Source organism: Cucurbita pepo, chromosome LG04 (genome assembly GCF_002806865.2).
Source record: "Cucurbita pepo subsp. pepo cultivar mu-cu-16 chromosome LG04, ASM280686v2, whole genome shotgun sequence".
NCBI classification, from domain to species: Eukaryota; Viridiplantae; Streptophyta; class Magnoliopsida; order Cucurbitales; family Cucurbitaceae; genus Cucurbita; species Cucurbita pepo.
In genome coordinates, this window is record NC_036641.1 from 9,229,972 (window position 1) to 9,249,619 (window position 19,648).

The 19,648-nt window shown below is 35.9% G+C and overlaps 4 protein-coding genes across 7 annotated transcripts; 2 read left to right on the forward strand and 2 right to left on the reverse strand.

Annotated features, from left to right (window-relative positions):
* Positions 1–14: 14 nt before the first annotated feature.
* Positions 15–2,392, reverse strand: LOC111793131 (glycylpeptide N-tetradecanoyltransferase 1-like). Of its 2 annotated transcripts, XR_002814884.1 has the most exons (3): positions 2,242–2,389; positions 382–1,922; positions 15–290 (listed from the first exon to the last, which is right to left on the reverse strand). XR_002814884.1 is itself a non-coding variant. In XM_023674873.1 (2 exons), the coding sequence occupies exon 2, from the start codon at positions 1,860–1,862 to the stop codon at positions 558–560; it is 1,305 nt and encodes a 434-aa protein (XP_023530641.1). In that variant the 5' UTR covers positions 1,863–1,922; positions 2,242–2,392; the 3' UTR covers positions 15–557. The 2 variants fall into 2 exon arrangements, 1 of the variants encoding a protein (XP_023530641.1); XM_023674873.1 differs by having other exon boundaries at positions 15–1,922; positions 2,242–2,392.
* A 725-nt stretch (positions 2,393–3,117) lies between these two features.
* Positions 3,118–11,635, forward strand: LOC111793546 (THO complex subunit 6). The gene is made up of 13 exons (XM_023675475.1): positions 3,118–3,537; positions 5,051–5,076; positions 5,164–5,262; positions 5,702–5,778; positions 6,006–6,051; positions 7,560–7,620; positions 7,732–7,785; positions 7,914–7,994; positions 8,319–8,358; positions 8,742–8,857; positions 10,014–10,124; positions 10,414–10,530; positions 11,142–11,635. Exons 1-13 carry the CDS (start codon positions 3,343–3,345, stop codon positions 11,229–11,231), a joined length of 1,113 nt encoding a protein of 370 aa, XP_023531243.1. The 5' UTR covers positions 3,118–3,342; the 3' UTR covers positions 11,232–11,635.
* A 395-nt stretch (positions 11,636–12,030) lies between these two features.
* On the forward strand, positions 12,031–14,374 carry LOC111793547. Of its 3 annotated transcripts, XR_002814944.1 has the most exons (3): positions 12,031–12,746; positions 13,773–13,885; positions 14,187–14,374. XR_002814944.1 is itself a non-coding variant. In XM_023675477.1 (2 exons), exon 1 carries the CDS (start codon positions 12,362–12,364, stop codon positions 12,728–12,730), a length of 369 nt encoding a protein of 122 aa, XP_023531245.1. In that variant the 5' UTR covers positions 12,031–12,361; the 3' UTR covers positions 12,731–12,746; positions 14,187–14,374. The 3 variants fall into 3 exon arrangements, 2 of the variants coding, with proteins under 2 accessions (XP_023531245.1, XP_023531244.1); XM_023675477.1 differs by lacking the exon at positions 13,773–13,885; XM_023675476.1 differs by lacking the exon at positions 14,187–14,374 and having other exon boundaries at positions 13,773–14,056.
* Positions 14,375–15,473: 1,099 nt separating this feature from the next.
* Positions 15,474–17,914, reverse strand: LOC111792588 (IQ domain-containing protein IQM1-like). Its single transcript, XM_023674100.1, has 6 exons — positions 17,027–17,914; positions 16,846–16,934; positions 16,665–16,752; positions 16,349–16,579; positions 16,164–16,265; positions 15,474–16,075 (listed from the first exon to the last, which is right to left on the reverse strand). The coding sequence occupies exons 1-6, from the start codon at positions 17,684–17,686 to the stop codon at positions 15,614–15,616; spliced, it is 1,632 nt and encodes a 543-aa protein (XP_023529868.1). The 5' UTR covers positions 17,687–17,914; the 3' UTR covers positions 15,474–15,613.
* Between the last annotated feature and the right edge of the window lie 1,734 nt (positions 17,915–19,648).

Below are 19,648 nucleotides of genomic sequence, written 5' to 3' on the forward strand. Positions count from 1 at the left end.
AGATTTAGCCAACGACATGAATAAGAAACTTCAAGTTAAATAACAATCTATTCAAACAACTCTTGCTTAGAACAAAATCGTGTTAGTAGAAATGATTCACTTGAACAATCCATTCCCCCACCGAAGCTTAAATGATCTGATCCTCTCTTCTACTCTAAGGGGAAATTTCTTTATTCAATGAAGAACATGGAACGAGTATCTGATTAAGCTTATAAGCACATGCTGGGACTTACAAGTATAGGAAAATGCTGCAATTGTCCATGGTACAAACAGGCTGCATCTGCAAAACCCTGCAAGGATGGGAAAAAAGAAAAAGAAGGAAATTAAAATTATACAGACATTGGAAAACCAGCAGAGTGAAAATTCTGCAGAACACTTTACATCATCCGGCAATGTTTTTTTCTCTCAATTCTCCAGACGTTTAGTGCTTGCTTAGTGCTTTGCTGTTGACACAGAAGAACAAAACAGAGGAAGAATGCATCATCAAACCTAGCCACCATTAAAAAATGACCAATTTTTGTGGTTCACAGTTCAAACCAAAACAGTAATAAATCCAACTATAGCAGTACAAGCCCGAGTTCACTTGGTTTCAATGCGTGGCGAATCCGATAATTATACAGGTAATAGTGAAGTTGCCCATCACCCGGACCGAATTTTAGTTCCTTCAGGAAGGACTCATTCTCCATGACATCCAATGCGTTAAAGACATCAAAATCCTTCTTTTTTGCAACAATAAGAGCATCATTCATCAACTGTAACAATGGAGTTTTGGTGGAGACATTGTAATATGAATAAGCGGCCTTCAAAGTTGAGTATGTTTGGTTTCCAAGAATGGATGAAGGAAGAGTGTAAAAGCTGCAGAAGTCAGTGACTTCACGAGTGTATTGACTCTCGACTAAGAAACTGTCTACCACACTCTCCTTGGGAAGAAGCCAATGCTCAACGTCGGTTTCGTCAAAATCTGGTGCAACAGCAAACTGGCTCATGTAATTTCTAAGCAACCTAGTAACAGCAGGGACATCACGAAGTTCCATCTTTCGAAATCCCGGGGTAACCGGCGAATCAGGTAACTTGTAAAGTTTTATGGTTCGACTCATTGTCATCCTTGCTCCAAGCCTTGAAAACCCAACATCAATGAGCTTCTTTGGGTTTAAAGATCTGTGCCAATATTGGCAAGTTGTTATTGGTGTTGGAAGAACAACTCCAGCTGTATAAGCCGCTTGCCATATATTTTCCAGGTGAACCCTCCTTGTAACCTCTTTGATCATAACTGGTGCAAGTCTCTTTGATCTAAGCTTCTTATGAACACACAAGAAATTGATCTCTGCCATCTTCACAACATCTTTCCGCACCCGGATTCTAGCAGGGACACCACTGATGAAAGCAACCAGCTTCTTGGAAGCCTTAGCACGAACTCCAATATGCCAGCTTGCGAAGTAGCCCGGAGGTCTCAAAGCCCATCCTAGAAACTCCTTGGAATAGTTGAACCTGAACAAGTTTTCATCATCTTCAACATAATTATTCTTCAAGAGATTGTACACCTCGAGACAGGTCTCTTCAGAGTCCATGTCACATGTCGTCCATTCATAGGCACTAGGAAGATTATAAGGCTCTTGTTTGACCTCAGATAATGGGGTTGGTGGCTCAATTGGCCCTTCAGCCAAACTAGAATCCCCAACGTCCTTGAATTGACCAACAGGTTGAGTTTCCCAGAATTTGTGTATTTTGCCAATAGACATAGAATCTTGAAGCCTACGAACCATGTTCCCCAATGAGCTCTCATCCTTGGTAATTTGGCCTGCTTCATTTTCTTGAACTGCGTTTTCCTTGGGATCTCCTGAAGAAGTATTGTTATCGTCCATCTCGACAAAATATTTCAACTGTGACAGTCAATCACAATCTTTTCACTTGATCTGAATTACCTGTCAAACCACAGTCCTTAAAATCCTTCGAAAACACCGATGACATGAACAACACAAATTCCAAAGCCAGAATAGGGGAGAGGGAGTCAAATTAAGAACAGAAAAAACAGCACACTAGATAAAAGGAGATTCAGCAGATCCACAAATGCTATTTTTCCATCTCGTCGTCACCATGAGTCGCATGGTGGACGAAACGAAATGAAAGTCAAAAACCAAATAAAGGAAAAGAAGAAAGGGACTAAGTAAGACAGATTAGGAAACAAAACGAGTAATCGGAATGAGAAAAGGAGGAGAAGAAGGAAGAAGAAAAATGAAGCACCTGAGCTGTGCGAGAACCTTGTGGGTAGAGAGCATCAGATCCGGAAGGCAGAGCTGGAATTTGGTCGTGCCCGGAAATGGATATTAGGGTTCTTCCTCGGTTCAAAGTCCAACTCTTTTTTCCCTGCTTTAATACAATGGTTGGCTCCCTCTACCAAATTCGGCATCGGAGATGCCGATGGGCTTTCGTGAACTGCGAGAAAGGCTTTTGTACGTTTCTGGTTTGGGCCTCAATGGAAATAACCATAATTAATAATATTTTAACCAATATATATAATAATTTTTTTTTTCCAGATATTTAATACTAAATTATAGTTTATCATATTTGATATTTTATTACAAGCCGAATATTTAATATTTGATAGGTATCTTTGTTCTTTCCATTTATTACTATTTCCATGTTTTTGTAATTTATTTGATTATAAATAGAGAACTTTCACGTACCATTTAGAAGCAAACATTCTTATTGATAATGCATTTTTTAAGCCTTGAAAACAAAACTTGTGAAATGTATTGGGATGATGATTTCACTTGTTTTTCGAGTACGAGGTAATTGTGCGGCTCGGATCGACATAACTTAAAACTGTTCGGATCTAATTGTTTTTTTGAGTACGAGTGTTTATGTAGTTCGGTTTGACTATAAATTTGGATTCGTAGTACAATTGTGTTTGAGTGCGAGTGTTTACGAGACTTGGAAAATGGCTGATTAGTCCCTATTGCAGTTACCAACAATAATAATAATAATAATAATTATTATTTTTTTTTTTTTGTAGGCAACTTTCTTATAGACTTGGGTGAGATTAGGGGGGAAAAAATCAGTAAAAACAATTTTCTGCGAACGATATGTCGTTTGTTACTTGACATCCATCGTTCACCAAAAAACGACACGACAGCTTTCAAGCCAATGCATTCATTGCCTTCACGATCCAGGCAGTCAATTGCTTCACTAAGTTCCACCGGCGAGCCGTCGAAGGCCGTCTTCTGATTGTCTGACGCAATTTTTAGCTCTAACGCCGCTGCAACAGAGTTCATAGCTTCGCCATTATCGTTTTAAGCTAACATTTGAGAGGCTGGAAAAGGAGCCATAGCAAGCGGTCGTAAAATGTTAGGGGACGCGACGAATTGGGACGAGGATGCCTACAGAGAGAGTCTATACAAAGAGAGAGAGGTACAAACTCGGACGGTGTTCAGAACTGCGTGGGCGCCGTCTTTAAGTGGTTGCCCTGAGTCCATCGTGGTCGCCTCCAGTGATGGATCCATTGCCTCTTATTCTATCGCTTCCTGCATCTCTAAGCTGGTAATCTTTCTTATTTTCGGTATCGATATTCATTTTGTTGTTTGTTGTTTGTTTCTTGCTTATTCAATCAGTATTTGAAGGGCGTGGAATAGTGAACCTTAAGGAGGTTGTTCGAGGGCTTCTTTGTTTAGACTGAACTAATAGGATTGCTAAAGGGCGGGGTAGAAATACCGAATTCCCAAGCCAAAGAAGGTTACGAGATGCTCTTCTAGATGATAGAAAGAGAATTGAAGAGGCCATGAATGATGATTACAGAAAGGATCATAAAGAGTGAATAATCTAATAGGAGTTACTAGAATAAGATTGTCCAAAAGACTTCTTCAAGTGGCTCCAGAGGCAATTGTTTGTTATAATCCGCAAATGGCTACAAAAGGCGCTAGCTAGTTGCAATGAAAGGATCTAATTCTTCTTGAGCATCGAGAGGGGAAGAGAGGAGGCACCTCATATCCTAGAAAAGAGCTGCGTGCCACTTAAAATTTAGAAGCATGAAGTTCCAAATTTTATTGTCGAAGCGATAAGTAGGAAGGGTGGCCATTCGACCCATGAGCGCATTTACAAATGCAACACCTATCGTGGGAGAGGGAACACGAAAGAAATCTCCTTTGAATCTTATCGTGAATGTTGATGCCTTTGTGACTTGTGATCAAGCTCTCTTAAGAAGATTTTGAGGTATTAAAGATATCTAGGCCTCCAATATCTCAAATTCTTCTTAAGAGACAAATCCCATAAGGATCGACTGCCACATTCATTTCTCAATATCATTGGTGAAAGAGAAATTCAACAAAAGGCTGGTACCATTCGTCCCATGTTCCAAAAATCGTTTTCTAAAATTGAGATCCCCATTGAGAGAAATTGGGTTCCAAGCTTCTTTGATGGGCACACTTTCCTTACATAAAAGGGAGAAAAGTCTGGGGAAAACCAAATAAAGGGGGTCAGAACCAGCCCAATAATTCCTCACGAACTAGTATGCATAACATTGCTAACTGAGCATTTGGTTCTAAAGGAGATCAAATCTTTGAGAGCATAAATAGCACACTGTGGACCTATGGACATGTAAAGTGATGCCATACTTGGCCATAATGAGCTTCCTCCAAAGAGCTTCATTGCTTTCACGCTCGTTTCTTGTGCATGATGGAGATATTTATGAAGTTATAAAGGATGAATCAAATTCTTTAGGAATTAGGATTCTAGGATTCAAATTCTTTCCATTTCCAATATTAAAACTTCGTTTTGAAAGAAGTGGTTTGTTTTATGACCACATTAGTCCTACCATTCAGAGTTTTATCATGAGTTGTAGAATACTTGCCACTTCTTACAATTGATTGATTTAAACAGATATTCAATTACAGAAGCAAAAGAAGTTTACTTTATGGTGTTCAGTGTTTGTGCCCCTGAAAAGTTCCTCTTTCTTCTTGATTAGTAGTCTATACTAGGGTGGTGTGCGTCTTCTCCTTTGTAGTTTAGTACTTTGAATTCCTAACCTGATTACACCTCTTTTTCATGCCTATTTCAGCATTCTGGTTATGGCAATACTAAAAGGCAAGTACATTTTATCTTAGTCTCAATTTATTTTAAAATTCGGGGCTGCAAACTTGTACTAATGGTTCACGTTGTGCCTTACTCTAGTTTGCTGGCAGCAGAGCCTCATTGCTTTCTACAAGGGCACGATGGACCTGCATATGATGTTAAATTTTTTGATGCTGGCGACAATACTTTATTACTGAGGTTTCTCTCAACTCCAGTACTATATCGTTAATTGCATTTTTCGTTCCATCGTAATTATCTCAATGCTGATTCTAAAGTTAATTTGAATATCTATGCATGTATTTACGAATGTGTATATGTAGGTAAAATTATAGTTGGGTGCAGAACCAGTTTAATGTTACTTTTGAGAAAAATTAGACCCAATTGAAGATTAATTCTGTTGAGACTGAATGGTTATCAGATCTTTTTTATATTAATCTTCCACAGGCTGCACTCATAGTTTTCCTGAATTAATTGACTTGTACTTGTTTGAGCTTCAACAACTACCTAAATGCTTTTGATTATTTATTGCATTTGCATTGATTGAAGAGTAAAGATATACCTACAACCTGTAAAATCAACTTAAACGGTAAGATGGACGTGTTCGAAATATCTGACTAGTTGTGTACAACATTTTTAGCTGCGGGGATGACGGTCACATTCGAGGATGGAAGTGGAAAGAATGCACAGATATAGAGGTGCCTATATATTTGCAAGGTAATAGTCTATAGACGTATTATCTGTAGTAGTAGTAGTGGTAGTAGTGTAGGTTTCATGACCCCGTGAGTAAGGGCTGGCTTTTCATGTGCCTTAGTTTTCTTTGGCTATTTGAACATTCTCTTTTCTTGTTGCTTTCTCATTCATTTAAAATTTTTGTTTTGACTTTGTGTATCGTTTTATTTTTCAATTGTTTTAATAACTTCATTCCTTTCTTTGTATTCCAGGTAGTCATATTGAGCCTGTAATGGACCTGATGAATCCTCAATACAAGTAGGTTATCGAAATATTTTGTATTCGTTTCTTATTTTTCTTTAGCATTCTTTGGTGAATCTTCCAAGTGATTAGGTTGTCAAAAAGATATATAAAGAAATCCACCCAGAGAACATATTTTGTACGTAGTTACAAAAGAAGTCAAGGCGTAAGGGCTTATCATCAAAACCTCTAACATTCCTTTCCTTCGACAAGTGCCATAAAAGTGCTCTATAGGCACAACTGCCCATTACCTTAGATTTTCCTTTCAAATTCCAAGCATAAAGCTCTTCCTTGAGCCAATCGTTCCCCATTTCAGGGAGGCAAAAAGAAATACTCAACACACCGGCTATGTAGTTCCATGAACAATATGCAAAATCGCGATGGAGGATTAAGTGATTGAAGAGACTCCCCCTCATTTAAACAAAACTTACAACCCGAAGGTGAAAGATACCGTCTCCTAAACTTTCTTTGCAATCTATCATCAATGTTTAGGCCCCTGAACGGTGAGGACTGCAGGATGACTTCTACTTCTTAGGACTTTGGTGCTTCGAAACCATGGTAGTCAGAACCATATTTGCTTTAGTGGGCCAAGAAGAGGGATTTTGGAGTGCCGACTTGCCAGAATAGCCACCTGATCCCTCAAGGGACCAAAGGATTTTATTTACTCCATTCCCCAACTACACCAAATTATACTTCTTCGCAAGAGCCACTCAACTATAAAGCTCTTTATCAAAAAGACCGATTCTAAACCCAAAATTCCAAGCTTGATTATCATTGTCCCAACACTAAAAAGTCGAGCCTTCTTTTTTATTGGAAACCACAAAAAAGATCATAAAAACTCACCTTCAAAGGAATTTGATCAACCTAGGTGTCTTCACACAATCAAATATTTTCCCACAACTAGCAATAAACCTGCGACTTTAAGATAGATAGATAGATAGATATTCTATTGTCAATAGTAAATTTATGGATATTTTGTGATCTTGCATAGCACACGACCTCTAATTGGAGTAACCAATACAATTTTATTTTATTTATTATTATTATTCTTTTGTAATTAAACCACTCACATCATCAACCTAGATTGGAAGGTAGTTCAAAGGCCAAAGTATTAAAATCTGAACTTCAATATATTGTTATTGATATTATACAAAAAGGAAAACTACTGGTTTGCCTTGGATTTATGTTTCATGATATATATATCTATATTTCTATACACACACACACACACACACAACTTTCAAGCATTGTCTTTTTGACATCTCAATTAGAACTTAAAAAATTATGTAATCATCTATAATCTATTGACTATTAATTCAGCAGCCATTCTTTTAAAAATGGTCAACATATAATGCAAGGATGCTTTTATTCTTTTCTATAGATTTTATGACAACTTTATACTTGTCTATATCAGATTTATAAAATCAAGTTGAGGTTAGAATAGATATGTATTTTTTCCCCTTTGTGCATGTGATTATCTCTCTAATAATCTTATTTTTTTATATGTATCTATTGCTTTCTTCTAGAGGTCCTTGGGGTGCTCTTTCTCCAATCCCTGAAAATAATGCAATTGCTACCAATGCGCAGGTTAATAAAACTATTATTTCCCCCTCTTATTCTATACTTTACATTAAGATAAAAAAAAAAGTGTAGGAAGAAGAAGGAACAGATGAGGTGATATCTTATTTTATTTTACAGAGTGGATCCATTTTTTCTGCTGCTGGAGATTCTTGTGCGTATTGTTGGGATTTGGTATGTGTATTTTAAGCTGGATGGTGCAGTCAACAGTAAATTTTGCGCTCAGATCTTTGTTACAGCCAAGAATTAAGTTCCTTCTAACACTTGCTTAGTTTCTGGCTTCTTGGATTTAAAATTTTCAGGAGAGCGGTAAAATTAAGATGGTGTTTAAGGGGCACTCTGACTACTTGCACTGCATAGTTGCCCGAAACACTGTCAATCAAGTACGTTTTTCCTTCTTTTGCTTAGTTATATGATAGATTTTTTTATCTTGAACTTGATTTCACCTTAATGAATTGGGGCTCTATGGCTGTGTCCGCCTGTTTTCTCTTTGAATAATAGCTAGGTATGCAAGTGGTAAAGTATGACATTTTCCTGTACATCAATGCAAAGCATGAAATTCTTGAGACTTACTATTAATTATTATGGCTCCATTTGGTTAAGCTTTTGTTTTTGTTTTATGTTTTGAAACATGTGATAATCGTTGGCTTTCTGAACTGTACTTTTCACGTATTTCCACCTTATTATTTTCACCCCTTGAATTCCAGATCATAACTGGTTCAGAAGATGGTACAGCACGAATATGGGGTAGGGAAACTACTTCTTTCTTTATATATATACATATATACATAGTGATCTTAAGCAGAAGGTCGTGAATCAACATTAGTCATTTTCTACATGCACTTGTGTCATGTTTATTGTTAAATGCTATTAGAACAACCGTAGTCCATAAATTTGTTGAGCGAGAACATAGTTTAGCGTAGTGGTTAAAGCTTCTCAAGGAGAACACGGGTTTGAATTCTCTTTGATTGTCTGTCATCAATCAATTTGTAGTTTCTACTTTCTAACTTGTTAAATTTAAGCTGGGACATTTTTTTGGTATAAATATAGAAATTATAAGAGCAAAATTTTGTATCTTATACGTGTCTTTAAAAAATTGTATTTTATACATGTTTATACTATCAAACAAGATTGCAAGACTGGAAAGTGCATTCAACTAATCGACCCAGCGAAGGATAATAAGAAGCAGAAAGGGAACTTTTCTTGTGTTAGATGCATTGCTCTTGATGCAAGTGAAAGCTGGTTGGTAAGTATTTACTCGATGATCTGGATATTCCCTCTTTTTCTTGTATTGTCTATAATTGGTGTTTGCTTATAGATTTGAATATGGGTTTTTGCACTGCTGTTGTCTTATTTTATTGTTTGGCCTGTTTTCTATTCTTCATCATTCTTAATGAAAACATTTTTTCTTCTTGAAGGAAAATATTTTGATAATGGTTTTGTATTATAATGTTGTGTCTCCCGTTCTTTTTTTTATAAAAAAAACGTTGTTGTTGGGATCCACATTTAGATTCCGATTTTTCTACCTTTTCAGATTTCCTTCAAAAGGAACATCCTAATGACAGTCCAATATCCAGTCGAGTGAGACCATCTATCTGCTTAGCGATTCGATCTCATTTGTCTGTTGATTCTTGCTAGAGTAAACGCCTCCATGCCGATCTTCAAATCAGAGACCTTTTCGAGCAAATACTTCATTTTCAACAACTTGAAAAGCTTTTCCTCTTTAGCAACACTATAAAAGAGCATCAGCAAATGCAAGTGGCTTATATTTATTTTGTTTCTCCAGCTAACCTCTAAACTCACCAGTTGCAAATAACTAATAGAAAAGGAAGATAACTGACCTTACCTTTGCCTCTATTTTCTTATCCTTCCGTTGGTTTTCCATTCAAGAAAAAGAAAAAATAACTTTCTATTTGAAATACAGCCATAAAACAACCTCACCCACTCTTTCCGAATTGCCTTTTTCTTCAAGATGACTTGAATTCATTTCAACTCACAAGCCACATGCCTTTTATAAATCAATCTTCAACTTCCAGCCCTTAGAAATCCTCCATTCATCAACACTCCCATGCTCATTTTTGGATATGATTGTGTACACACTAGTTACCAAGCTAACTGGTCAGAACTTCCATTCTACAGGACTTTTACCATTTGGGAACCAAACAAATGAAGTTTTCGTTGATACACAAATTAGGGATCCCATCCTGAAAAACTGCTTGGTTTAACTTTGAGCATGGCACTTGTAATAGTGTTCCAACTTTTTTAATTTAAATTTCAGTTCTATGCAAAATAGATGAAAAAACTTATAGATGTAAGGTTGACTATCTTTTTGCTGAGAATATATCTCTTGCTGTATTGATGGGTACAATGGAGTGATATTCATCTGCTGTATTTTATTTTAGGCCTGTGCTGATGGTCGGAGTTTTTCAGTTTGGAACCTTCCGGCTTCAGATTTCATTTCAAGAACTTTAACCCGTTCTTCAATGCAGGATATGGTTTTTTGTGATAATCAAGTGAGTGATTCTCCTTCTTGAACTATTAGATGATTAGACACGAGAAATATATATAGATTTCCAAGGTACTTGTATAATTTAATGTAACAGAGAAGTCATTTGGTATAATTATTGTTGAGATACAAGTTAAGAAGCGTGCATATTATTACACCATAATACGACAGGAGCATAGCCAGGAGTTTCTAGAAATTAAGGCGTGAATATATCAAAGTCTGTCATCTGAATATCTCGTGTTAGATCAGATTTTTCTGGCACCATTTTATGTTAATTGTTGCTTTTCCTTGTGCAGATACTAGGCGTTGGAGCCGAACCATTACTAACTCGATTCGACATACATGGATCAATTCTCTCAGAAATACAATGTGCCCCTCAATCTGCTTTTTCTGTCGCTGTGCATCCATCTGGCGTATGTTCAACTTATAATTCCTTTTGTCCTTTGGTTTTCTGTCAGTCTTGTCTTTGGAACTTCTTCATTTCTCTCCATTATAGGAAGATTAGAAATTACCAATTCCTCTTAATCAATTATTGGTCTTGAAGCCAACTTAATCAATCATAAATGCTAGTTCCACCTATGGAATTTTTTTATACATATGTTTTCAAAAACTTGTTTTTGTTTATGAAATTTGGTTAGTAATCCAAATGATTATCAAACGGGACCCAAAATTGTCAAGGCCCTTTCATACCGACCTTGGTGTTCACTTTAGTTTTATGCATCTTATAATCTTATACCAATGAGCAACTAACTAATTCAGTCATGCCACAATCCGTTCATATTTCATTCTTAAATCTTAGTGAATCACGCGATAACTGTATCAGCATATCGGATGCATGTCTTCCTTAGGCTTTCATGTAATCTTTAAATCGAACTCCTGTGGGGATAAATTGAATTCAAGCAACTTGCTTAGGTTATCCTATAACTACGCTTATCAACTTGTGGCTGATAATGCATATAAAATGATCTTGTGCTTCATTTCTCTATGCTTCTCTCACTCTTGGATGGTTTATTTGTTCATTCAGGTCGCAGCAGTCGGAGGCTATGGTGGTCTCGTGGACGTTATCTCACAATTTGGAAGCCATTTATGTACATTCTGCTGTCAATACAGATGAATATATATATATATAATGCGTTGCTTCACCGCAGGAGTTGAGGATGTGTGGAAAATTTGGAGGTGCCTGTATTTGCTTCATGATTTCTCTGTCAAGGGGCTGCAATCCAGAAACTTTCTTCTTGTGGGATGTAGGTAATTAATCTCTAACTTCCATTATGAAGTTCTTGTCCTTAGTTTTTTTCAAGAAAGATGCACTGCTAGCCGTTCATCAGTTTTGATATTTTTAGATTTGACAAAAATATTTGTACTCTTTGATTTGTTTTGTAACGTAATTGATCCCGCTCGAGGATTTTAGTCTAAGAGATGTTAGAAACAACGTGGATAGGCATTCACAACTTCATAATTTTCAACGAAAAGTCAGATATTTGAATTATCACTCTTATAAATGGTTGATTATTTTAATAGCCACCGATTATATGATAATTAGTATAAACATCGAAGATTGGGGCGAAGATTCGTCCGATTCAACCGACTTTTGGATAACAAGAAAGCAAGCTGATTTGTTTTGACGTAGGAAAAAGCTCAGTAAACTACCAACCCCAAATAATCGTTAGTGAGACAAGCTCAGTCTAAAATTCTGCGCTTAAATTGTAACTCTAACGTGTTATTAAAATCTACCAAGAAAAAAAAACATTTTGAACAAAATTTAATTTTCATTCATTAAAAAAAAAAAAAAAAAAAAAAAAATTGGTAGGGTAATAAATGAACTTGTTCTTCTCAAAATATTTATTTGGGTTCAGAATCTTCAGATCAAAACCCTAAAAGAAAAAAATGGTTATGTATATATATATATCAAAGAAGACAAAACTGAGTAAAATTTGGGGACTTGGAGTCTGGTCAACTATGAACTTTCGGCTCCTTGATGACCTTTAATTGGGGGAATCCGCTTCCAATTTCTCTCTAATCGCTACCAGACAATCGCTACCAGCCGTCGCAACCTCAAATCTCCACTGGCCACTGACGAGGGTTACGTTTCTTTTTCCTCCTTTGAGAAAAGTCATAAAAGGCGTTCGATTCGAGCTCCACTGTTGCAAAAGTTGTACATGAGGTAAATTTCGGGGCTGTCCCTTGTGAGAGAGTTCCTCGAGTGTATCGTAGCTCAAAATTCTCGGATCCTGTATCTTGACAATGGAGGATTTCAAATCCAACTCCTATGTGGATGGAAGAATGCAGATTGAGAACTACTATGGAAACGAATCAAGAGGAGGACCGAACGGTTCCGGCGGAATGGGTATGCAAGATTTTCGTTGTTACAGTGCTTCGTATGCTTCGTCTGCGAATCCAACTCAGATGGGGAATGATTTGAAGCTCAAGAAAGGGAAATCGACGAATGGATTCTCGTCGAAGAGCTGGAGTTTCAACGATCCGGAGATGCAGAGAAAGAGGAGGGTTGCTAGCTACAAGGTTTATACTGTGGAAGGCAAAGTCAAAGGGTCTTTTAGAAAGAGCTTCAGGTGGCTCAAGGAAAGATGCTCTCGAATGGTCTTTGGATGGTAACGATCGGCTTAAATTGGTACCAAGCTTTTTTTTTTCCACTCTATGTCGTTTAATTAGCTTATAGTTCTGAAATCCAAGAATCTGTTTCTTGATGTTATTATGAATCTCTTTGAATGTGTAACTATTGTTGGAAGTACAGATTTTTTTTTTTTTCTTTCTTTCTTTCTTTTTTCTAATGAATTGGAGATCATGGCTTTATGAGTAGATATGGATTGTTTGTGTTGCACTTGCTGAAACTTAATTCAGTTATAGAAGAGCCTTAGAATAGACTCCATTCTTGGAAAGAACTGTTGCTTGTCTGCTTACAATAGGACTTGTCTTCTCTAATGTTTCAACTTGAGGATCGCTGGTTTTTTGTGCTTAAGAATTTACATCTTGAAGCTTCCATGATGGGTCTGATAGTAATTGTTGTATGAAACAATTTGCTGTAAAGACATGCCTCTCTTTTGTTTTTGTTGTCATTCTCTTTCCTTTTCACTTGTATGTATGCCTTGGGTGTGTAAAAATGAGAGGGGAAACAATGCCTCATCTTCATTAAGACTTAATAGCACTAGTTATATATGCCTCGGCTAGCAAATATTGGGTAATGGCTCAAATCCACCGCTAGCAAATATTGTCCTCTTTGGGCTTTTCCTTCTAGATTTTCCCTCAAGGTTTTTAAAACACGTTGGTTAGGGAGAGGTTTCTTGTTCCCCTCTCCTTGCTGAAGAATGATATCACTGCCCTTTTATTTGAGCTTTGGATCCCTTGCTGTGCTCCTCATCATTCACAAACTTGTTTGTCATCTCTATGTCTTTAGCTCCAACCACTCCCTTTTAGTTGAGAAATTATTGGGGGAGACTACCACAGTGTGGTTGTCAATTTGGCAAAAAGTCAAATTTGTATCTAGAGGTTATTGGAACGTATGCAAATTTTTGAATCGCATCCAATTGTAGCAACTTCATTGAATAACTTCTCGTGTTAGTGGGTTGGTTGGTTATTTTGACACTTCATTACCATCAAATATACATTGAAGATAGTCCTTGTTCGCCCCAACTTTCAGGCACCTTGACTAATCTAACGTCATATAGCATGGCCCAACAACATTAGACGTAGAAAACTTATAATCACCAGATTGCTCTGGAATAGGTTACGCTGGAGACAAGAGAATGGAAGGTATATTTTTCGAGAGCATGCCTTAACTTAAAAGATATCAAAGAAAACTTATAAAATATTTGATAGGTTGGTGGACATATATGGACGTATAGAACATTTAGATTTCTTTATGAGCTCTTTAATTTGCCTCTTGTTCAGATTTGCTGTTTTCATGAGAATTTTATTTTCGTACGAATTAAGAATCTTATCTTTATTCTGAGAATATATCCTTGAGATCGCCGAGAATTAAAACTCTTTTTCATGTTGCATCAATATTTTCTTCGTGTTTAATGACTCCTTTTGTGTTCGACCCAACTTTCAGGCACCTTGACTAATCTAACGTCATAGTAGCATGATCCAACAACATTAGAGGTAGAAAACTTATAGGACATTTAGATTTCTTTATGATCTCTTTAATTTGTCTCTTTTGCTGTTTACGTGAGAATTTTATTTTCGTACGAAATTAAGAATCTTATCTTTATTTCGAGAATATATCTACGAGATCACTGAGAATTAAAGTCTCTTTTTGTGATTAAATTTGCTTCCTTTTCTGGATTTGCTCACAGCATCATGTTTTGCATCAATATTTTCTTCATGTTTTGCTGTTCTTAGTGTTGTATTGCCCAGAATGACAAGAATAATCTTACTGTTTAGTCTCTGAAAGATTTATCTGCTGCCATACTTTTTCTATCAGTTTGAAGGGCAAATAAATTAAATTATCGATTTCTTATTATCTTTGCTAGACGACTCCCCACAATGATATGATATTGTCCATTTTGAGCATAAGCTCTCATAGCTTTGTTTTGGGCTTCCTCAAAAGGCCTCATCACTAATGAGAGAGTATTCTTTGTTTATAAACTCATAATCATTACCTAAATTAGTCGTTGTGGGGCTTTCATTATCTAACACCTCCCCTTAATTGAGGCTTGACTCCTTTGGAGTCTTAGTCATTTTTTACTGCCTTCGAGGAGGCTCAACTCCTCTTTCTTTTAGAGTTCTTTGTTCGATTTTTGATGATTTACCAATCTATTGGCACGACTAAGTTTAGGCATGGCTCTGATACCATGTTAGACGAACACGACTCTTCACAATGGTATGATATTGTCCATTTTGAGCATAAGCTCTCATGGCTTTCTAAATGAGCTGACATGGACTTTCATTATGTAACAATCTAACAATCTTGATTGTTTAATTAGAAAAATTGCGTAAAATACTGTTCTAAATTTGTGATATTTATATTGATATTTATATACATGGAAAAATTATTATATATTTTACAATGACTTCCGTATATTGAGATAATTATGTAGCCTAATATTACATAATTAAGTCACCATTAAAGTTTTATTTATTAATTCAAAGATATATATATATATATATATATATATATATATATATATATATATATATCGACTTAATTTGATAATTTAACCTCTAATATCTTTTTTCACCATCTTTTCATTTTTTTTATTTAGAAAATTCATATATTGGTTCAGTAATATAAGGTGTTTTTCGTTTTTCTTGGGTTTAAATATGAGAAAGAAGTATTTTTAAATGCATTGTAAACGAGAATTTAAATAAATAAAAATTTCATAATTTCCTTTAAACTTTATTATTTATAAAAGAAGAATTGTTGCAATTAGCCCCTCTTTACAAAAATTGAGGAATATAAATAAATAAAAAATTAAGTAAAAAAGAAAAACCAAGGAATCAAAAAATTGGGTTAAGCACTTCCACCTATTGTTGGGCTTAACTTGTTGCAGAGATTGGAGTTCTTGGGCTTGGGTGGCCCATAAAAGTCAGCCTTGGTGAGAGCCTAATCTTTGGGCTTGGACGTGGAGATGGAATGGGCCCATAATTAACCAACGGCCCAGAGCCCACTCGAGGCGACAAGTTCACATGTTCCAGTGCTCTCGTTTGTAGCTCGGCTGGGTAGTCCCGGACGCACCCAATCCTAGGGCCAGCTCCTGTCGACCATTTACACGACAACCGTTTCGACAGATTGTGTGATTTCGCCGCCACCGCCGTCGCTTCATCCGTCTTTTCCGCCACCGGCGGCACGGCGGCTTCCATCCTCTCCTCTACTGAATCAATGGCAAGTGATGATTTGGCTTCATCCAATGGCGTAGATTTGAAGGAACCCTCGCGTGATTGCGGCTTCTGTTCTTCATCGATGGCCTTGTATTGACTGTCATCGTCAATCGCACACATCTGGGGGAAGGTAAGAAAACCAATGTAAGTACATTACAATTTTCTCTCAATTTGATATGAAATTAGTTCGATTGAATCGGAATTTTACCTTAACGTCGGTGAGATTCACGTCGTTTTCTTTAAGGAAACTGAGGAATTCTTGGAAATTAGCTTCTGTGGGATGATAATGACCACTGTACGGCCAAATCGCCTATAAAACAAAGCATTATAAATCCCTATTTCAATTTAGAAGAAGAATTAAAGATAGGAATCGGTGGATTCAGATTTGGGTACCTGAATGACGCCGTCGTGTGCCACTAATCTGCCGGCGGCGGTGGTGGCGGCGCCGGAGAGGAAACTAGAATGCTGAAATAACCCTTTCTTCTTTTGGCCAACGTATAGAGATCTTGTAGTGCTCAAAACAAATATCCACTTAGAACCTTCTTGAGTTTCCACTATGGATCCACTCTGCTTGTAAACCAGTCTCCCATTTTGCACCACTACTTCATAGGCTTCTCTTTCTTTCTGAGAATTAAATTAAGATTGAAAGCTTTGTTAGAAGAAGCAAAATCAAATGGAACTGTGATGGTGGTGGAGAAAGAACACTGACTGGGCCTAAATATTTGATGCATTGCTTTTGCAGAGTCGTTCTTGGGCACTTCTCCAGGCTTAATTCCTTGCCGTCTCCGATATCCAGCCTGTGTTTATGAAGATTTGAGGTAATTTTAGACATGGGTTTGCAATTTGAAGTGGGTGTTCTTCAATTTTCTGAGTACTCAAACGTAGCTTACCAGTAAAAGAAGGGCTGATTGCTTTCACTCACGAACCATACGTCGTAGTATAAGTGTAGATTGTGGCCATAGCGATGGCGGGTATCAATCTGTAATGAAAATGAAGGCCACTTGAGTTCTGAATGTTTAAGCTAAAGTGCAATGAAAAGCAGAGCTTTGAGGTTAGAATTTATGAGCTTACAGCTTCAAGCCAGTGCTGAAGAGCAAGTTTTTGAGCCTTTTCGTCCTTGCTCAAACCCTTCCCTACCTTGGCTGCTCTGGTTCTGGCTCTAGCCCACCGCGAGACGGCGGTTTCCGGCTTCTCAATGTTATAAAACGAAACAGAGCTTCGTTCCAAATTGGCAAAATCAATCGCCTTCCACCACAATTCTTCCACAACCACCGCACAATCCGCAAGGTTTCTTCTTGTTCTGTAACTTTTGTAAACCTTCTGTAGCTTCACTGCTGCGGCATCCAGCTCGCTCACCGGTCTGGGAGAGTACATAATCGCCGACTCCGGCAGAGGAACTGCTGGAGTCGTCGCCGCCGCCTTTACCCCCTGCAATCCGCCATTTTTCCCGGAGGAAACAGAGAAACTGAATCCTCCGTCCTCAACCAGCGATTTAAAGGAAAGATTCGTTTCAAGAATCACTCTCTCTGGTTTATTCCCTTTCAGACTGTTGGGTTTGCTTCTCGTTGCTCTGTTTGTGATGGGTTCTTGATCCGTAATTTTAAAGCTGTTAGATTTCAAAGCCAGGGATCTTTCTCCATTGGAGAAACTCTGAGCTTTGCAGAGGATTACAAGCCCCTGATCTATAATTCCCTTCCAGGATGACATGAGGAGGGACAGGGATAACCCCATGAATCAAAACCCAGAAGTTTAATCGATCAAAATCGAAACAGGGTAGGTTTTTTCTTGAAGGTGATTATGGAACAAGATGGAATTATGAATCGAAATGGGTTCTTGAGCTCTGTTTTTATAGTGCACGAAAAACAGAGCAAGAACTGAAGCTTTGAAAAATTGTATGGCGTGTCAAAAACAGGGAAGGTAAAATCAAAACCACGAGTTTGATTTTATTTGATTCATTCAAAGTTCAAACCTTTTTAAGCTTTGAATCTTTGTGTTCTTTGATCTTTTATTTTTTTATTCAAAAAAGCTTAAAAACCATTTTTTATAATTATTTTACAAAGTATAGATTTTATTAAATTTTATTAATTTTATTATCATATGGCTTAAAAATTTAAATTTCAATCTCGATCTTCTATGGATAAATCATATTAATTTTTCATTTATTCGAAAAGTTAATGTATTTAATGTTTTCATAATTTCACGTGTCAAGTACATGGTTGTATTCTGATCTTAATTTATACGTTTGACTTATATAATTAAAATAAATTATCGACTAATTTAATGTCAAGTGTATTTAATAATTGGTTAAGTGTATTAAATAATTGGTTAGTTGTGGTATGTGGTCGTTTTCTCTTTTTAATATTCTTGTAATAAATATTTAACAATTACAAAGACAGCACAAATTAAATTATTCTACTTGATATTATTTTTATGACCAAAAACTCATTAAAAAAACATTTGACTTTCAACTAGAATAGGGGCATCAAATATTCAACCTATGTCTAATATTCAATTTATTGGTATTATCCATTTTAAATTATGAATATGTCGAACTCTTTAAACCAAAAAATATATACATAAATAATTTATATAAATCAAAATAGACAGAGAAACTTTGAAAATAAAAGACTTAAATTTAGTTTAAGATAGGTTTAGATTTTTTTCCTTTATGAAACTATTAAAAAATTAAAATTTTGAAATTGGATGAAATAAACTTCGATCACGTGTATGAGTTATGTGAATTCAAGAAAGTTGTCTAATAAACAGTGACATCTTTTTTATAAAGTTAAAGTCACGTAGTTTTTAATAAATTTAAAAATTAAGAGACTTATATAAACCATAATTGATTTTTTTGGTTTTAATAATTTTTTTCAAATAATAATTAATTCAACTTTAAACATATTATGAAAATTATAAAAAATAAATCATTTAATCTGTACCGTCCATGTTTCTCTCTAAATGAGGTGGCGAATCGAGATAGAACATCCTAATTTTTAATTAAATAGGATGGAGTCGAGAGTAATATTCTATGTCCCTATTCATTACATATTTTATTTATATTTATATATATTATAAATTTTTTATTTAAAGTGTTGTAGAATTAAAATTTAAAAAATTACGTTCGTATATATATATCCACGTGTGTTTTGAATTGAAAAGAAAATAAATAATAAATAATAAAAAAGGGAAAGTGATGTAAACGGTAGACTAGTAGGTCCAAAGCCGTTTAGCTGTTTACGGCGTAAATCAGAATAAACAGATTTACGGGAAAATTAAAAAGGAACCGCGTGGCTTCCCCTCTCACACAGCTGTCGGTACTTTGACCTTGACTTTCCATTCTAAAACGACACGTCGTATGATTTCACATCCCAGTACTTATCCAACAGCCGATCATAAATTTTACATTTATTTTTGTTACCATCCAATCATTTTTTTTTTAAATATTATTTTGAATTTTTTGTTTTATAATATAATTTTAAAAATTAATAATTTAAATATTTTTTCAATTATACATTATTTTAAATTAAATGATGGCGTATTATTCAAAACGAGTATTTCTTGTCATTTTTTTAATAAATATTATCGTCCTAAAAAATAGTCATTTAAATATATTGCGTTACATTATATTATATTTTTAGCGTATAGTTCATGTGCTTCTCATTTCCTCACTCATCAACTTGAATATGTTTAGAA

Bases quoted from the DNA above. Each gene is read 5' to 3' on its own strand.
- LOC111793131 (XM_023674873.1), bottom strand. From the start codon at position 1,862: ATGGACGATAACAATACTTCTTCAGGAGATCCCAAGGAAAACGCAGTT.
- LOC111793546 (XM_023675475.1), top strand. From the start codon at position 3,343: ATGTTAGGGGACGCGACGAATTGGGACGAGGATGCCTACAGAGAGAGT. The intron at 3,538-5,050 runs GTAATCTTTCTT...TGCCTATTTCAG, and splicing joins CTTCCTGCATCTCTAAGCTG to CATTCTGGTTATGGCAATAC. The intron at 7,786-7,913 runs GTATGTGTATTT...TAAAATTTTCAG, and splicing joins GTGCGTATTGTTGGGATTTG to GAGAGCGGTAAAATTAAGAT.
- LOC111793547 (XM_023675477.1), top strand. From the start codon at position 12,362: ATGGAGGATTTCAAATCCAACTCCTATGTGGATGGAAGAATGCAGATT.
- LOC111792588 (XM_023674100.1), bottom strand. From the start codon at position 17,686: ATGGGGTTATCCCTGTCCCTCCTCATGTCATCCTGGAAGGGAATTATA. The intron at 16,935-17,026 runs GTAAGCTCATAA...TTTTCATTACAG, and splicing joins TTCAGCACTGGCTTGAAGCT to ATTGATACCCGCCATCGCTA. The intron at 16,076-16,163 runs GTAAAATTCCGA...ACCTTCCCCCAG, and splicing joins TGAATCTCACCGACGTTAAG to ATGTGTGCGATTGACGATGA.